The 19,696-nt window shown below is 44.2% G+C and overlaps 1 protein-coding gene across 3 annotated transcripts; it reads right to left on the reverse strand.

Moving 5' to 3' along the window:
* Nucleotides 1-344: 344 nt before the first annotated feature.
* On the reverse strand, nucleotides 345-19,305 carry LOC117350894 (CD276 antigen-like). Of its 3 annotated transcripts, none has more exons than XM_033925605.1 (6): nucleotides 19,287-19,305; nucleotides 19,064-19,106; nucleotides 10,696-10,799; nucleotides 7,424-7,765; nucleotides 4,304-4,660; nucleotides 345-1,395 (listed from the first exon to the last, which is right to left on the reverse strand). In XM_033925605.1, the coding sequence occupies exons 3-6, from the start codon at nucleotides 10,754-10,756 to the stop codon at nucleotides 1,298-1,300; spliced, it is 858 nt and encodes a 285-aa protein (XP_033781496.1). In that variant the 5' UTR covers nucleotides 10,757-10,799; nucleotides 19,064-19,106; nucleotides 19,287-19,305; the 3' UTR covers nucleotides 345-1,297. The 3 variants fall into 3 exon arrangements, with proteins under 3 accessions (XP_033781496.1, XP_033781497.1, XP_033781495.1); XM_033925606.1 differs by lacking the exon at nucleotides 19,287-19,305 and adding an exon at nucleotides 10,280-10,513 and having other exon boundaries at nucleotides 19,064-19,098; XM_033925604.1 differs by lacking the exon at nucleotides 19,287-19,305 and having other exon boundaries at nucleotides 19,064-19,200.
* Nucleotides 19,306-19,696: the final 391 nt, after the last annotated feature.

The raw sequence follows: 19,696 nt of genomic DNA on the forward strand, positions 1-19,696 counted from the left end.
GGGTTACCAGATGTCCAGATTTTACCGGACATGTCCTCCTTTTGAGGTCCGGATGGCTTTTCAAAACCCGGCACTTTGTCCGGCACCCATCCATCCATCCCTCCCTCCCTCCCTCTGTGCTCTGGCATCCCTCCATCTCTGCTCCAGCATCCATCAAACCCTTCCTTCCTCTCTCCCTGCTCTGGCATCCATCTATCCATTCCTCCCTCCATCCCTTGTTGCTATGACATCCATCCCTCCCTGCTTGGGCATCCATCTATCCAGCCCTCCCTCCCTGTTCTGGCATCCTTTATACTCTTCCCCTCCCCCTCCCCCGCTAGGCATCCATCCCTCCCACACTGCTCTAGCATCCATTCCTCCCTGCTCTGGCATCCATCCATCCCTCCCTTCCTTCCCGCTCTGGAATCCATCCATCCTTTCTTCACTCCCTATTCTGTCATCCATCCATCCATCCCCCTCTTCATCCATACTCTGACATCCATTCATCCCTATCTCACTAACTCCCTGCTCTTGCACCCCTCCCTCTTTCCTTGCTCTGGCATTCATCCATTCCTCCCTTCCTGCCCTGGGATCCATGCATCTTTCCCTCTCTCCCTCCATGCTCTGGCATCCATCCATCCATCCCTCACTCACTCACTTCCTGTTCTGCAAGCCGTCCATCCCTCCCTTCCTCCCTCCCTTTCCTAGAATTCATGCATCTATCCATCCCTTTGTGCTCTGGCATTCATCCCTCCCTCCCTTTCTCCCTGCTCTGGCATCCATCCCTCCCTTGTCGCAAAGCTGCTGCATGAAGTCTCAGCAGATATCTTGAAAATCTTCAGAGCTGCAGCAGCTATAGCAGTGGCAGGGGCAGGAAAAGAGTTGTGTTCTTTCCTGCCCCCAAAGAGACCACCAAGGATGTTAAAGGTAGGTTTGGGGAGGGCTGGCCTGTGTCCCCATTGCCACAGTATTACCGCAACAGTAGTTCTCGTTCCTGCGGCTTTACACGGAACTGTCTACTACTATCCATGGAACTGTCTACTGCTATCCACGGAACTGTCTACTGCTATCCACGCAAGGGCGAGGTGGTCTAGGTCCTCCTGTTAACATGGTAATTACTACAGTAACCACGGATTATCCATGGTAACATACCATGTCACTCTCTAATAAGGACCAATATTGAAACTGTAGAAGGCAGCCTGGCTGCCTCCTTCAATCGGTGGCAAAGCCAGACATTCAATGCCGGTATCTTATCTTCTAGTTTGTTCCCACGCAGAGTTCAGGCTCTTGTTCCCAAATGGAGATCAGGATCCAGGGCTCACTTGCAGCCAAGAAGAAGCACAAGGAAGAAGCCCAGCAGGCAGCCAATCAGGACTAGTGAGGGTATAATGCCTTTATGAGCCATAAGTTTTAATTCTGAAAAGCAAGAACAGAGTTAGACTCACTAAATATTATGTCATTTTCTTCTTGTTTCAGAAAATGGAAAACATATATTATGTGGCAAAATCTTCCGAAACCAGTAGTCTTGCACCATTACCTGCACATGACAAGACCAACAGTGGAGATGTTCAATAACTATATTAATATAAGACTTATGTCTAATAAGTGCAATGGCTCAAGTCAACACGCACATGTTTTGGCCTAATTGGCCTTCCTCAGGAGCCTTGATGTTAGCCTCTTTTATTTTGTAGAGTCGAGTTTTGAGGGGATATGATCGAAACATTCAAGGTAATGAAGGGAATAGACTTAATAGATAAGGGCAGGTAGTTCACCCTCTCCAAGGTAGGGGGAACGAGACGTCACTCTCTAAAACTGAAAGGGGATAGATTCCGTCCAAATGTAAGGAAGTTCTTCTTCACACACAGAGTGGTAGAAAACTGGAACGCTCTTCCAGAGTCTGTCATAGGAGAAAACTCCCTCCAGGGATTCAAGACAAAGTTAGACAAGTTCCTGCTGAACCGTAGGTATGGCTAGTTTCAGTTAGGGCGCTGGTCTTTGACCAGAGGGCCGCCGCGTGAGCGGACTGCTGGGCACGATGGACCACTTGTCTGACCCAGCAGCGGCAATTCGTATGTTCATATGACAGATGGTTTGACGAACTGCAGTTGGCTACATCACAATACCAAAACACAACAAGAAAGTTGACCTTGATTCCTCCACAAAAGGAAACACAACCAAAAGCAAAAAAAATGTGGAGAGATGATGTCCAAGATGAAGGCTTTATTAGAACAAATAAATAATCCACCTAAAAATGTCTAGGTCCTGAACCACTGGAAACATATGGACTGACAAAAGTAAAAATGATCGTCAAACTGTCTGTCAAAAGTCGACTCTACAAAACAAAAAGCAGCTAACATCGAGACTCCTGAGGAAAGCCGATTAGGCTGAGACACATGCATGTCGAGCCATCACACTTATTAGACAGAGGTCTTATATTAATAGAGTTATTGAACATCTCCACTGTTGTTCTTGTCATGTTTGAAGTGTGGAGACGTCTCTCCTGTCTTGCTTGACCATTGCCTGCAGCACCACATGCTAGAAGAGACAGGGGCTGCAGGAGCCGTGAGCTTCCTTACATCCATTCCCTACAGCACTTCCTGCTGGGAGAAATCGAGATTGTAGGAGCTGTAAGATCCCCACCTCTACACTGCACCTCTGCACCATTCTCTTGGGAAAGTCCCCAAAAAACAACAGGGCAGGCAGTCTGCAAAATCCAAAATGGTGGTCAAAGCAGCAGCAGAACAGCTAAAGTGAAGTAAAACCATTTTATTATAGTGAAGACACAATGCACATACAAAAACTCGACACAGGCTGTGTTTCGCCCACACAAAGGCTGCATCAGTATAGTCAAACCATGCCTCCTGCCACCCATCCCACCCCCCTCCTTGCCCCCACAGCCTGAACCAACGCCACACAAGGGCAACCACTGCACATCTACCCCTGTACCCCCAATCCTGCTCACCACAATATACTTCACTATCCCAGTCACCCCAGGATAAGGCAAATATGGTGACTTCAGCACCACCAAACTAGGAACCCCTTAATCATCATCCCCATCCAACCCTCCCCCTGACCCCAACCAACAGCTTACTCACACTAGTCCTCATCAACACCAGATCAGCCACCAACATAACTATCATCCTTCACGATCTGATCCATGACAATGGCTGGGATGCCCTCATGATCAGAAGGAATGATAAAACAGACATGGCTACTATACATTGGACATGATGAGGGCAAATTCACTAGAAAAGGAGGTGCTATTTGGAATGGTCAGTGGTAAAAGGAAGCAGAGGAGACCAAAGGCTGGATACCATCAAGACGTTAGGATTGGTGCGGTGATGCTGTTTGTGGCAGGTGCTAAGCTTTGGAATGCGTTGCCTGGAATTTTACGATACTGTGATGGGAGGAGGAATTTTAAGAAAATGCTGGAAACTCAATTGTTGTTAGCGCTTTTGTGTGCTACGTTTTCTCGTTTTCCTTTTTTTACGAGTGCTGTTCTGCAATTGTGTTTTATGATTGTAAGCTTTGTAAACCGTATATAACATTTTTAAATAAATGACATGGGAATGAACATCAATCAATTGAAAGAAGCCATGGAGAACAGGGAAGCACGGTGAGGACATGACTGAATGGATAGTCTTATTAGAAGTAGTAGACCCTTGATGCAGCCCTTACATAGGCGAAACACAGTATGCGCAGTGTGTCTTCAGTACGATAGACTGATTTTACTTCACTTTGGCTGTTCTGCTGCCACCATCCTCCTGGAAGAGACATTACATTAAACTGTTTTCAATCTATCTCAGTAAAATCCTCCATTCATTTGATTTTTCTCTCATCATCTTATCCAAGCCCTCCAATAATACCCAGATTTCTTTTCATCAGGTAACAAAGGATTCATAAGGAGAATTCTCAAGTAGTTGAGAAAGCCATAGCTTATGAACAGCACAGAGACAGCATGACACCAGGAAATACTTCTTCATCGAAAGGGTGGTTGATCGCTGGAATAATCTTCCGCTACAGGTAATTGAGGCCAGCAGCGTGCCTGATTTTAAGACAAAACAGGATCGTCACGTGGGATCTCTTCACAGAGAAAGGTAGGGGAGGGTTATTGGGGTGGGCAGACTTGATGGGCCGTGGCCCTTATCTGCCGTCAGTTTCTATGTTGTCTCTGTGCTGTTCATAAGCAGGTTGATTTGTTTGCAACATGCCTGAGCATTACATTGCAGGAGCAGCCCAGGCCATTCCTCTCTTCAGCAAGGCACAGGTGAGTGCTGATGCCTCAGTAAAGCTGTACAGAGATGTTTCTACAAGATACACATACCGTCTTTGTCACATGTGACACAGATTAGCTTCTGATTCTTATGTGCACCCGTGGTTACATTGTCACTGCTGTACTGAGCTCTTAGGTCCTCCTTTGCTCGCTGGTTCTTCAGGGTACACTCTGCCTGCAGGATGAGCTGGGTCCGTATCACCAGGAGGCTCTGAACAGAGAAGGTTCGGTCGTGAGTCTCAGTGATGTTCTCCATAGATTCAGGTGCTGATATTCCACTGATGCTCCACATCACATGGGGCCTGGGGTATCCTCCCCAGGACTGACACAAAAGGGTCACATTATCATCTAAGCTGGAAAGATGCTGGCAGGGGAGAAGGCAGGTCACAGTGACTTTTCCATAGGGAACTAAAGAGGAGAGAAAATTAAGCCATTTGAGCAACCAACCAACCAACCAAAGGCAGCCTCCTCGCCTATGGCTACAGACAGAGTCACTGCAATCCTCAGGTCCTGGGGTAAGAATCCTGTTTTCTGCCCCCTCAGCACCAACTGCCTGAGAAGGCTACAGTGATGTGAAAAAGTTTGAATCCCCCTCCTGATTTACATAGTAAATGACAGCAGATAAAGAGCTGAATGCGCCATCCAGTCTGCCCAATAGGTACAAGTAGGGTTACCAGAAGTCCGGATTTCCCCAGGACATGTCTGGGGTCCAGATGGCTTTTCAAAACCCGACACTTTGTCCAGGTCTAGGGGGTCCAGATTTTCTGATTGGCAACAGTACATACTACTTCTACTATTAATTATTTCCATAGCGCTACATCTTTGGTGAGTAGAAGGGGGTCAGTGACCACCTGGGGAGTGTAGGACAATCATGCTTACATCCCTCCAGCGGTCTTCTGGTCAGTTTGGGCATCTTTTTGGCACTTATTAAAAGAGGTCTAGCCCCAAATGTCCAAACTGTGCCCTGGATATATTCTAAAATGTTTGATTATGGCAGAAAAATCATAAGCCCACCCTAGTTCCAACCATGGTTGCTAAAGGTTTCGGGGCATTAAGACAGCTTAGAGCTAGTCGAGAAATCATTCCATCCTCTAAGTAGCAGGACAACTAAAGCGCCTACAAGCACATATTCGTGATCACATCTTTGTATTTGAAATTCCATTGGTTACCAATGGAATTTAGGATCAGATTTAATAATAATAATAATAATAACAGTTTATATACTGCAGTACCGTGAAGTTCTATGCGGTTTACAAAAGATTCAAAGAAGGATACAAATTGATTGAACTTAAGAGGTGAAAGATAGATTTAAGATCTTGATGTTGGCGCATGGAGCATTATTTGAGTTCCAACCATTATATCTTTCTAATCTGGTGTTATTTTACGCACCGAAGCATTTACTACGATCTTTGTTCCCCATCTTGCCTCGACTAGAAATTGTGCATTTTTTAATTTAGTTCCAAGGTTGCCTATAGATTTGAGAAAGGAGGAATCTCTATAGCAATTTTAAAAGACATCTAAAGCATATTTTCTTGGGGACTGCAGTCTGTATTTATGATTGTTATAACATTTTTAGTTTGGTATTAATTAATTGGTTTTATTATTGTTATGGAGTAGTTTATGTTTTAAAAAAACAAACCAAAAACCTTCTTTTTTTCCTATCTGAATGGTGTTCTTTTCTAAATTAGGGTTAGAATAATATTGACAGCACGCCTCTATCACACTCCCTTGAGATTTAGACATACTGCAGATGAACAGCATACAAATCTATCTAGAAAATAGGTTTCAAAAATAGCGACTTGGCCGTCAGCTCCTTTATACCACTTTTTGGATGTTTTCTTTTTGGAAAATGAGCCACATGATCAATTCAATTTGGTTAGTTGGTTGATTGAGTTACCAAAGGGAGCAGTTACTTTTTCACATGAGTGGTATGGGTGTTGGATAACTTTGATCCTTAAATAAATGTAATCATATATAAACTGATTTGTGTTTACTCAGGTTCCCTTCGTTTAATATTACGTTCTGTTTAAAGATCAGAAACAGTTCAGTGCAATAATAGAGGAGATCAGGTGAGGAGCAAAGGCTTTTCATGTCCATAATAGAGTAACCATTACCATGTCAAAGAGCAACCTGGTAGTACCACGGTATCAGTGGACCGTTCCACAGTATTGCCACAGGAACTGATACCCTGGTAACCCCATAGTAATGGGGACAAACCATACCTCCATACCTTTAAAATTCTGGTGGTCTCGTGCTTCTTGACTCACTGCTAAAGAGATTTTCAAAATGAAACTTGAAGTCTCTGCAGCCATTTTGAAAATCTCTTTAGCAGTGAGTCAAGCTTCGGCAGAGGACAGGAAAGACTGGAAATCTTTCCTGCCCCTAAAGAAGCCACGAGACCACCAGGATTTTAAAGGTAGGTCTGGGGTAGGCTGGAGAGAGATACCAGACTAGGGAAGGGCAGGAGAGAGATATCTAGGGAAGGAGAGAGATGCCTGCCTAGGGGAGGAGGAAAGGGAAGGAGGGGAGAGAGATACCATACTGTGGGAAGAAGAGAAAGATGACAGACTATGACAGATGTCAGAATATAGGAGAGAGATGTAAGAGATGGTGCATATAGATGGGTGGTGGGGAAAGGAAGAAAGATGGAAGAAATGTTGTTTATAGATAGATGGGAATAGGGGTGAAGAAAGGGGGAGGAGATGGGACACATGGAGGGGGAGGAGAGTGGAAGGCAAGGGCAGAGTGAAGAAGTAGATGGTGCACATGGATAGATGGGAAGGGAAGACACAGGAAAAGTAGATAGATTTGAGAAGAAAGCAGAAAAATGGAAGAAAGTTGAATGTTAAAAGTTAATACCAAAGATGGATGTAGGGCAGAAAGTGGAGAAGGAGAGAAAACAGCAAATGAATAAGAAGGCTCTGGAAACACAGGACATGACATGTCAGGGCATGGCACACACCTTTACTGATCTCTACCTCCTCTTTCTCTAGTTTCTTCCCACCTGAGCCTGTCTGATGACTTGATATCATCTCTTAAAATTGTACTGAGCTAGGCAGATCATTCACTGCAAAGGTAAAAGTCAATTATATCAAAAAGTGAGCAGAACTAATCCAAAGAAACATAGCAGTTCCCAGTGGGCATGAAAACGCCCTTAAACCTTGGTCTTACCCACAACCAGGAGCTCTACCTCTCCCTCTCCTCGATCCTGGCTGTTCTTCACAAAACAGGTGTAGTTGCCCTCATCAGAAATGCCAATGTTGCTAAGAACCAGACTGGCATCACCCTCAGGCAGTCCTGATGTGTTGAACCAAGTCCTGCCCTGGTATCGGGAGTTCTGAAACTGCAACTGCTCCTTTCCATTGTCATACAGGTAGACATTGATCCCCTGGAAGTTCCACTGGATCATCAAGTCATTAGCTTCATCGACATTGAAGTGGCAGGTTAAGGTGATGTTGTCTCCAATGTTGGCAACCAGTGGTCTCTGTCCAGTCTCCACCTTAAATAGCTGCCCTGTTCAGGAAAGATTGGCACGCTACTTAAGAAGATAAGAATCAGACTAACGTCTCGGAAAGTAGCAAGTACACATTACCAGTATCCAGCAGATCCCATGAAATATTTATTTCAAGGGATGAGCTATGGTTGACCAAGGTCTAACTGGACCATAAATGCTGAAGAACTTGTCCCCTAGGAATCTGTCCAAACCTCTTTTGAAACCCCACTCTGTTGGTCACCTTGAGATTCCCAGCGTGGGTGTTAGGGGACACTCTCCCCTCTGAGTCATTGCTAACCCAGTGTCCCAGCATGGTGTTAGGGGACACTCTGCCCTCTGACCCAGAATTGACCCACACTCCAATCACTCTTTCTTCTGATCCTCTATTAACCCAGTGTCCCAGCATGCATTTTTGAGGGCCACATTTACATACTAAACAGCAGATGTACTGTTTGCCGGGAGACATTAGGAATCCAGAACCCTTTTTTTCTTGAGAGAAAGAAGGTAAATTCAGGTCTCTTAGCTGAATTCTAACATAGGCTCTGCAATCTGATAACCTAATTTCACAGAGGGGAGATTCGGCAGGCATGTGATTCTAGAAGAATAAATTCATTCTACACAGAATTTCATAGTTCCCAAAATCCACAATGGAACTCAACTCTTCTATGTAATCACAGTTTATAAGCAAGGAGTCTAATCTATTGCGTATTTGTTCTCGTCTGACTCTTGTACTGGCTTGAAAGAAGACCTGCAGTAAGAAATTGTAAAGCAGGAAATAAATGGAAGGATGTTGACTCTGCTTCGGATCTATTGAAACAGAAATTACTAGTGGTGAATACATCTAGTCCTACTACGAGGGGCTGCTGAAAAGTTCTCAGCCCAACCAAGAAGGGAATGATGTGGAGCCAAGAAACTTACAAATTGTTCCACACATTCACCCCTAAGTTCAACACACGTGGCACATTGTAATCCTTCCAAACAATACTCTGATCTCTGGTCATCGAAATACTGCTCTGTTGCTGCAGTCACCCGGAAATTGTTGACCTTTCAAACTCTTTTTAAGGTTTGGAAACAGAAAATAGTCAGATAGTCTAAGATCTGGTGAGTTGGGTGGTGAAACCAGAACTGCATCAAAACATCCATCGTTTTGCCAGCCTTCCTTTCCGCAGCTTCCCTCTCCTTTTTTTCTTTCAGTCGGCACCGCAAATTACAGCAATGTTCTGCATTAACTGTTTGGTCCCTTGGAAGATAGTCAGTCATTACAACATCTTCCTGATCCCAAACTGTGGCCATGACCTTTCTTGATGACTTTTGGGTCTTGAATTTCCTTGCGCTTAGAGAACCCGAGTGCCGCCATTGCATGGACTGTTGTTTTGTCTCAGGATCATAGTGGTGTAACCCTGTTTCATCAGCAGTAGTTAGTCACTCGAAAGAGTTGGCACCAGCTCGATGAAAATGCTGCAAAATCAACTTGGAAGTGTCCACTCAGTGTTGTTTCTTGTCAGCATTTAAACATTTGGGCACCTACTTAGCTGACATCTTCTGCATACCCAGTTGCTCATGGATTATACACCTTCCCTGGATATCTGTAGTGTCTCAGCAATTGTTTTAGCCAATATTCACCAATCTGCCAAAATCAGGTCATGGACATGGTCAACAATTTCAGGAGCCAACACCATCTGAGACCTCCCAGACCTTGCTGCATCTTCAGTTTCAAAATCTCCATGCTGAAAGTTTGCACACAATTTCTTCACTGTGGAGTAATATGGACGTTTGTCACTCAATGTTTGCCTCATACATTCATGGATTTCCTTTGGAGTTTTATTTTGCAGGAATAGGAACTTCATGACGACACAGAGTTCCATACTTGAAAATTCCACACTTTTCGTTGCATGGTTCAATCAATGTTTCTGCAAATTGGCACTTGGCAAAATAATGGTCAGAATTTAGGAAGTTGGTTGGGCTAAGAACTTTTCAGCACTCCCTCGTAGATGTATCTGGCACTATACAGACAAATTAGTCCCCGCTTCATAGAGCTTACAATTTAATCAGGATATTTTGAGGATCATTCTAGGCAATCTCTCCTACAATTCTGACACTTTGCTAGTAAGTATGTATGGAGCAGTGTTTGGGCAGAGCACACATGTACACGTGAGGATTATAAGATATGCAAATTTATGTGCATACTAAAAATGATAGGCATGGACCTTTCCACCTGTCCGTTCCTGCAATCCAGTCATTCGGGTTTTGGGGATAATCCTAATGACTTTGCACGAGATAGATTTACATATAATGGAGGTGTCAGGCATGCAAATCTGCTCCATGCATATTCATTAGGGCTGTCCTGAAAACCTCACATTTTTCAGAGAGTCCCAGTATAAACGTTGATGACTCTTTGCATGGAAAGTTTTCTTCCTCTTTTGTAATTGTAAATGGAGAGGTTATATCAAGGAAATTTATTAAGGTTCAACCAAGATGTCCTGCAATACGGTTTACTCGTGCACTTGAACAGTTCAATAAGGACTTTGTGTTACCTGGACGAATCCCCAGAACACAGATATGGCTGGGACTATTATCGCCGAGTTTAGCGAGATGGACATGTTTAAATCATGTATCTCTGCACCTTTTACAAGCCTTGTGTGCAGTAGCACAGTAGGGGGGGCAGGGGGCAGTCCGCCCCGGGCGTCCTCCTCTCTGCCTCACGTGTGCGCTGCTTCCTTTCCCCCATATCTCTGTAACATTCCTGGCGGCTCTTCCTGGACCCGCACCTAGGAAGTGATAGCAGAGGAAGAGCTGACGCTGGCACGACGGCAGGTTGGGGGTTATTGCTCGCGCCGGGAACATTAGACGTTCAGGGGAAGGGAAACATGTGGAGGTGCCTCTCACCCTCGCTACGCCACTGCTTGTGCGCAACGGTGGGGCTAGAGGTGCAATAATCCAGCTGACTTACCCACATGAATGAGAAGAGCAGCAAGTACGCAGCACTCTGAGCGACATGCACAGGTCTGCATTGCTGCCCCATCTTAGAGCCAGGACGGCATTCTCCCTGCAGACCTACATGGCGGCAAGAAAAATCATGAATGGAGCAAGTATCATGCAATGAAAATGGAATCCAGAGAAACACAACACAGAAGAGCAAATGGGGAGCATATCCCTGCAAATGTGTAGAGGAATTTTTAGGTTTTAGGTATGTGCTTTTCATTCCAGAACGTCTGAGATCTTTTTTGGACCTTAAGAAGTTAACCAGTGGGGTGGGATGGAGTAAAAGGATAGAAGACCGTGGCCGTCCATTTCAGCTTATTTCCTCGAGTGTTCTCCTCCCTCCTAGGGTTACCATATGGCTCCAGGAAAAGGAGGATGGATTGAGACATCCGGGTTTTACTTACATTGAAAGCACTGGAAGTAAAAATCGGATGTCTCAATCCGTCCTCCTTTTTCTGGAGCCATATGGTAACCCTATGAAAGCTTCTTGGAAGTCGAAGTAGATTACACTGTTATATTCTGTTTCAAAGTAGGATTCAGACATAACATGAATTTAAGTGGACTAAACAAAGCCATACAGAGAAATCAGTAAGTGGAAATCATCCATAGACTTCCTATGAGCGTCGGTACAGTTACCTCCGCTGCTGGCACTAAAACCCGCACTATGCGTTTGTAAAAGAGGGTTAAAGTAAACAAATTTGGGGGGGTTTTCTTAGAAGTAGGTTTACAGAAAACATTTTTTTTCCTCTACCAACAGGCAAAAAGGAAGGAGTAAGAATTGTGATTTCAAAAGAACTGTTTTATGAGGGACAAAGTTAAAAGCAATTAAAGGGGGAGATATTTAATGATAATAGTAATAAAAGGAAGTGTAAGAACAATTATAAATTTTCCTTCGCAGAGGGACTTTGACACGTGTCCTAATAAAGATTTACAGAAGTCAGATCGAAAACGATGCAGCCGTATTGTTCATTCCTTCCCTCTCCCCAACCTAGTTAGTTTCATTATTTAATTGTATTTTACGTTCCCTCCCCTTTTTAATTTTTAGATTTACTTATTTTCAACTTTTATTATAAACAGCTTAGATTTACCCTTGGTTTTATATTTGCAGTATATCCAATCAATTGAACTTGAGCTTGAAATATTGACATAAAGAGGAAAGTGCCTGTAGACAGTCGGTCCTGGGAAGGAACTCCGGATTGTCTCAGCTGGGTTGGCTGGCACCTGAAACTCTTCTTTATCAAGTGGGGCTCCTCATGGTAATGAGACCCAAGCAGTTGCCTTGCTTAGTCCAATTAAAACCATTTCTGGCTATGATGGATCTTTGGCAATAGGCCTGCTCTTTTGGCCTTTTCATGGAGACATTTTCCCTATCTGTCCTGGCAGCCTCATGGAGGGTTAACTGACATACTGATATCATACTGGGCAGTAAGAGCATGGTATCGGTTACCAATCTGTATTGCTAGGGCCAGTGATCTGATCTAATCTTCGCACATATCTATACAGTCTTCAAACTCTGCCAATGTAAAGCCTTCCTTTGCTAAGTCTCTGCTAAAAGCTTCGTAGATCATTACCGTAACTGATATTAGAGTGATAATCCCTGCTTAGCCACTGTGTTGTCTGAGCTTTGGAATTCTTTACCGGAAATGCAACAAGCTGCTTTCCCCCAACACTGTTCTTCTTATTCAACAAGTTTTGCTATCAAAGATTCTTGCTCAGAAGAAATGAAATGTATTTGCTGAATAGCTGGCATGGCATGCAAAGACTATGAACCTCTTTCCGGATAAGTCCTCCATTAGGTAGAAAGCAAACATTTCCAAGGAAATCAGTGAGAACCAATATTGCACAATTACATCTGCAGTTACACTTGGTCAACTTTTGAAAATGATTGAGAGTGCTCAACTCCTAATTCAGAACAAATTTCCCCTCATCCTCTATCTAAAATGTCAGACGCAGGACCAAACATCATATCCTGCTTCTCTCCGTCCAAGCCATTTCTCCAGCCCATCGTGCCAGATTTTAAGAAAAGATGGGATTGGCATGTGGGATCTCTTCATGGAGGTAGTTAGGGGGTGGGCCATTACTGTGGGCAGACTAGATGGGCCGTGGCCCTTTTCTGCCGTCATGTTCTATGTTTCTACATTCTATTCATTCCCCCTCATTCCTCCTGCATAGGTATAATTTGATGTTTTCTATTTGGAGGCAGGGAGTTTAATAGCTCTCATCCTGCTCCACTCCCTAAATGCTTCTCATTTTCCCTTGACCCAGCCTTCTGCTATCGATGCAGATTTGGTTCACCCATCCCTTTGCCCATGCCCACTTCTTACTCTCCTCTACAATTTGTACAATCTTCAATTTGTGACTCCCTGTTGACCACAGGCTCTCTCTCCTGTTTTCTGGGACTGGTTCCCCATCCCCTTTTGCAGCACTTCCCCTAGCACTCACAGATTCCAGTATGCCACAATTCTGTCCCCAACCCTGTCCTGGAAGACCACTAGCCAGTCGGGTTTTTGGTATAGCATGGGGCAGATCTGCACTCCTTTCTTGCATATTCATTAGAGCTATCCTGAAAATCTGACAGGACAGGGTTGGGAACCACTGCTGAATATAACCCTATCTATGATTCATAAATACACTGACAGATATAATTATATGTACTGTAAATAGGTTTGTATATATGCTCAGAGACCACATTAGGACAAAGTCCTCTCACCACCCAATCATTGCGTATATAATGCTGCTGAAAAACCTGTAGAAAACAAAATTCAAAATCTTTCAAACGCTCAAGAAAAATAAATAAAACTTATCTCAGCGCTGTACATTAAACACACAAGAGACTGTCCCTGCTCTAAAGAGCTTACAATCTAATCTAGGTGAAGAGGGCTGGACATGTTGACAACTACTATGAGGATGACACTGGAGTAGAATTACCAGACGTATGTCCTCCCTTTGTCCGGGTTTTGAAAATCTTCCTGTAAAAATCACGAAGGGAGGGGGCATCCAAGCATGCAACGCAGTGATGTCACATGCATGCATGCGTGTACGCACCTGATGTCATTGCATTGCATCTGCGCATGTGCGGATGCCATATGGGGCGGGGCGCATTCCAGGCGGCAAGGGGACGTGGCCATGGGCCCGGATTTTACATTGGGAACCTCGTCGGACTTGCACTTTTTGGATCTTTAACTCATCAAGTCGCTAGGACTTGAATCTAGGTCGATGGCATCTAACAAACAAGAAAGCTCTTTGCCAGACAGGATTTAATGTACAGTACAGTTAATAACACCGAAAGCTGCCAATTTCCTGGAGCACCAGCACCAGAACGAGGAAATACGACCTTAAAGAAGGCTCACCGGCTTCCCATAAGCCACTGAATCACTTACAAAATAGCCCTATTAGCCTTTAAAGCAGTGGTTCCCGGAGGACCACCAGCCAGTTGGGTTTTCAGGAATGCCCGAATGAATCTGCATGCCTGCCACCTCCATTATATGAAAATCTGCCCCATGCATATTCATTAGGGCTATCCCCAAAACCCGACTGGCTGGGTCCTCCAGGACAGGGTTGGGGATCACTGCTTTAAAGTCCAAATGTCTAAAGCGCCATTATTCTTGGAAAGGATTCTTACCCCCTCCACCCCCTCAAGAACACCTAATTTCCGTTCCATCGTTAACACCTGGCAGGACACAATTTTTTCCTTGACAGCCCCTCAAATATGGAATTCATTGCCAGTATATTTGAGAGAAGAAAATAACCAGGAAAACTCAAAGGTTTTCTGTTCAGGGATGCATTTGACGACTAATCCACCCGGCGTTGTTTCCTTTCATCTTCTCCTTTTCCTATACACATTGCAGTTCCTCCCACTTCCCTTTATTGTCACTGTGTGTACATTGTTTGTATTCAGGCCTTTTGTTCCCTCAATACATTGTTTGTCTTTCCCTTATTTTAAATTGTCCATCGCTTTGAATTCCTGACAATGCAATTTAATCAAATTTGAATTAAACTTGAAACTTGTACAGGTTAATTCAGTTCATCTAATCATAAGGTCTCCTGGCTACTTTGTTTAATTAATATTAGTTGATTGCTTCTGACACACTTGCGGCCTCTTTTTCAAAGCCTTGCTAATGGCCCCGATGTGTCCTAAAACCGTAAAATACAAGAAATAAATGCAGGTTGCAGGTAGCTAGTAATATCCAGAGACCACTGAAACCTCTTTCAAAACTCCCAGGTAGGACCTTTTTGCTAAAGTGCACGAGATTTATACACCACTCTCCACTCCCCATAGGCAGCAGAACACTATTTGGTTTAGGGGGCCCAGAAGCTCCGTCCTAGCCCCAGCGGAATCCTGCGGCACAGCCCATCACCAGCTCCTGACTCCACCCCCTACCTCCCTCTGGAGTTGTACTTTAAATCTTCGAGGCAGTGTCAACGAGCAGGCCTGCCCCAGAAAGTAGAATGAAGGGATCTAGGGTTGACGTTGCACCGAAGATTTAAAGTGCAACATTGGGAAACGGGGGGGGGGCACCAGCCGTCGACCACCAATTTTTGGGGAGGCCATGGTCTCCAGATTTTATGCTGCTTATCCTAGGAATAAGCAGTGGATTCCCAAAGTCCATCTTAACAATGGCTTCTGAACTTTTATTTTAGAAAAATATCTAAGTCTTTTTTAAACCCTGCTAAGCTAACTGATTTCACCACATTCTCTGGCAACAAATTCTAGAGTTTAATTACACGTTGTGTGAAGAAATATTTTTTCCAGTTTGTTTTAAATCTACTCCTTAGTAGCTTCATCGCATGTCCTCTAGTCCTAGTATTTTTGGAAAGAGTGACCAAGTGATTCATATCTACTCTTTCCACTCTACTCAGGTACTCCCTTAGACTGTAAGCTCTTTGGAGAAGGGGCTTGCACAAGAATACTGATTATGCAGAAGTGTCTCCAAATGAGTTCATTTGGCACACATTGTGGCAGGAATGAATGTTTGCATTGTACGGTGCTTTGTGCATAGTATAGCACTATAAAAATGAGAAATGTTTCTCTGAGGGTCAGACATGGGTCGCTGTCACTCGTAGCGCTAGGATATCGCCTTTCTTCCTTAAAGCGAATAATTCCACCAGGGAAGTTCAGCTTTAAAGGTAAAACAGAAAGGGAATGAACTGTCAACTTGGATTCCATTTTGGGCAAAGAGCCAGCGAGATTTGCGTAATGTTGACACAAAAAATACCCAAGAAGAAAGGACGGAAAGAACTCACAGAAGTAGGGGTGGGCCAAAATCTTTCCTGTCACAAGTGTAGAATATAGAGCACTCATATTAACAAAGCTTTTGAAGTACCGGCTGTGAGACTGAGTTTGGCACACTGAACATAAGAAGAGCCTTACTGGGTCAAACCAATGGTCCATCAAGCCCAGTGGCCAATCCAGGTCACCTGGCCAAAACCCAAGGTGTAGCAACATTCCTTGCTACTGATCCAGGGCAAGCAGTGGCTTCCCCCAAGTCTTTCTTAATAACAGACTATGGACTTTTCCTCCAGGAACTTGTCCAAACCTTTCTTAAAACCAGCTACGCTATCCGCTCTTACTGTGGGTACTATCAGAGGCAGAATCTGCTCTTTGACATCTTTTGACAAAATACATCCTACAGAGTATTGGTAACCCCTGAAGCAGGTGGTAATCCACTGAAACATGGCCCATGTCAGTGCTTTGCTAATAAAATTGTGCTTGACACCCCCCTACTTATGTGTTCTTTGCACAATGTTGAAACAGTGGTTTCTCTTGCTTACGGCTTCAGGAAGGGGAAAAGTCCAACCAAAAACTGGCCACTCATTTATAGGCTATTGTGGAGAAATTCAATGTCCTGTTACAGAAGGTGGAATTGAAGAACAGACTTCCAAAGGGAATAAGGAGTCTTTGTGGACTTTGCCTATTCTCCTGCCTAGAGAATGACATGGAGAGAAATTTTCCATCCGTCCCCGCGAGCTGAACAAGCCTCGAACACTTTAAAATCAGAAGTGTGTGTGTCATTCTCTGCCTGGTTCTACTTTGGAAGTCCGTTGTTCACTCCCACTTTTTCTTTTGTTGGAGTCTTCTCAGTTTGCACGCCTGACTTCCATTTATACCAGCTTCATGCTCAAAGTTTGGCACAAGAAGGGCACCAAGCTAGTAGTCTGAATTTGTTGTTGTTCCTGAAACTTCTATAAAGACGCCTACGGTTGGGTGTCTGGATAGACACGTCTAGCCGATCTAAGTGCCTCACTTAGGGCCAGATTCTCAAAACTTTACAGTAAAAACCAATGGGCTGCTGTCGCAGCCATTATTGTAGTGATTTCAAAAAGGTGAGTCATAAAACACGCATGCAAATGAGGTTGACGGAGAGTAGGCCTGAGAACGGGCAACTGGGCATGATGGACCATTGGTCTGACCCAGTAAGGCTAGTCTTATGTTCTTATGTGTGGTTGTGCATGCTGTACCTTAGAGGGAACACCGGTAGGAGAAGTTGGCCCTTTTGTCAGCTGGAAGCAGCAAGAATCTTAAAATCTACAGCTTTAAAAACGTACCTCGTTCTTAACCCGGGGACTGCCTGTTGTGTTTTCTGCTGCCTGACCCACCTGCCTCTTTCTCACCAGCCACTACAGGGGTCCAGTACTTGGGGTGTTGCCTGTTTCAAAGATGCCACAGGCCAAGTTGACATGCAAAAAATTCTAGGGTGCGAGAAATCTGCTTAGGAGGACTGGCAAGAGTTTGTGCACCTGCAGTCCCTGGACTTCAGCCCTCACCATATACTTCAGGAACATGACTTGGCATGACAAACTGTCTTTTACCCGCTCGACACACCTTCTCTCAGCACATGCTCACCTCACTGCAGTGTTCAGATGCTGGTTAGAGCTGCAGCCCAATAATCAGAGAGGCCAGAGGTCAAAAGCTCACTGCAACAACTTGTGACCTTTGAGAAAGTCATTTAACCCTTCACTATCTCAGGTACAAACTTAGCCTTTCCAGAGCTACTGAAACAAGGTGTGAACTAAATATCAATAAATCAACCCCAGCTTTTCAATGAGAGATTTCAAGGTCAGTTCAGTAGCTTCTGTGCTGTAGATGAAGGGGTGGCGTGATGGCGGTTATTAGCGCAGGGAGCCATGCTGAATGCTCTATGAGTGTCGGGAGCAGCGTGGAGCATTCAGCACGGCTCCCTGCGCTAATAACCACCATCGCTGTTTAGTAAAAGATTGGGGGGGTGGAATTTACAAACTATGAAATCTAATATTTTCCTGAGTGGAACTAGCAACAAAAAGATTTTGTAAAATAGTTAAAGCGTCATGTGTTATGATGGTTGATGAATTGGCAATTGGTTGGTTGGTTGGTTGCATTGTGTATGTTTGGTTTAAAGGCGGAACCTAAACTATAAACTGCTTAGGCGGTATAAAAGTAACAAAATAAACGTGGAAACTTGGCTTATTTGAAGGTGGGAACGCAGTATAAGGGGCTGAAGGATCTGATATATTTGATACTTCTGGGAAGGTGGGACTCCTGGTAGAGCTGCAGCCAGAGGTTGTGAAATGAAGTCCCGCTGCTGCCTCTTGTGACTCTGGGCAAGTCACTTAATCCTCCAGTGCCACAAAAAGACAGATGGCACATTCAAATTATAAAACCAACAAAAAATTAAGTTTGAGCTACGTATGGGTAATTATAACAACGATGAAATTAAAGTCGATAGAATAGAATTGCTAATCAGTGCAAATGAACTCAAAGTGCAGCTCAGTAATCGACAAGCAAACATGCATTTCATCATCCAAGTTCGCCAAGATAAGAAGATCCAAACAGTAACAAAGCCTTGATTGATCTGTTGCTCAAGTTAGGATAACGACTGCATGAAAACTAAAACTAAAATGACCAATCACGTCAAAGAATGATGCTTGTCTGGGCGGTTGTATCGCTCATAACTCTTACGTCATCTGTTCTAGTGTCTACTTTTGAAGGGACTTTTTCAAAAGAAAGTAAAATTCTGGAGTCTCTCATGGCACACCCAGAATCTCTTTGGGGTCCACCACTGATATTCAGAATTAGTCCTCGATTGCTGTCCCCAACTGCAAACCGCTGGCTGTCTCTCCCTCCTTCCCAAACATTTCCAGATACCAGTGCCCTAGTGGTTTGGGACTTGTCTCTCTTTCTGTATCACCTTCCTTTAGTTTCTCTCCTCTTCTTAACCTCTCCCTCTCTCTGATTTCCCTCTCTGTTAATATTTTACTCTCTTTCTCTTCTTTTCCTGACTCTCCTTTCGGTTCAGCCGCCTGCCACTTCTAGATTTCCTTGTTCTTTCTTGTGTCTCTCGGCTCAGCTTTTTGCTTACCTTCCTCTCCCAGATGAACTTCGCTGGGCAGAGAGATCCTGTCCTACAGGTTAAGAAGAAAGGAAGAGAATCAGCTCTGGAGCTTCAGAAATCTGAGCACTCAGCTGCAAAGCAAAATCAATAATCCTTCCCATCTATAATAGGAAAAGGTGTGTCCAACTCAAGATATCCTGCTGCTCAAGAAAGCTAACAGAAGCTTTAATCTTTCAGTAAGGTTTATTACCAGGATAATCTAATTGCTCTCACTAGGGGCTAAAAGCATTTCTTCCTGGTGGTTGGCTATGAAAAGTAAAGCTGTTAACTAGTCTGATTGGAAGTCCCTTCTGGTGCCTTTGAACTTCACTTTTGGCAGTCCTGAATTGATGCCTGAGGATATTATGGGTCTTGTTCGTAGCCTGCCCTACGGTACCAGAATTCTTCTTGATGGGAGTGGTGGAAACTGGAAAGGAAGGTCCTAGGTCCGTTCCTGGAGGCGGCTTTCAAAGCCCCAGAGAGGGGCAATGACTTTGCTCAGGGGTGACACCTAGTGTTTAGATTCTGGGCCCATGATTGCAGCGTTCTAGGACCGTCTGAAATAAGTAGGTTTTCAGCACTTTCCGAAAAATTGGTAAATGAGAAAGAAGTCTGACTGCA

Source organism: Geotrypetes seraphini, chromosome 16, assembly GCF_902459505.1.
Source record: "Geotrypetes seraphini chromosome 16, aGeoSer1.1, whole genome shotgun sequence".
Lineage (NCBI taxonomy): Eukaryota > Metazoa > Chordata > Amphibia > Gymnophiona > Dermophiidae > Geotrypetes > Geotrypetes seraphini.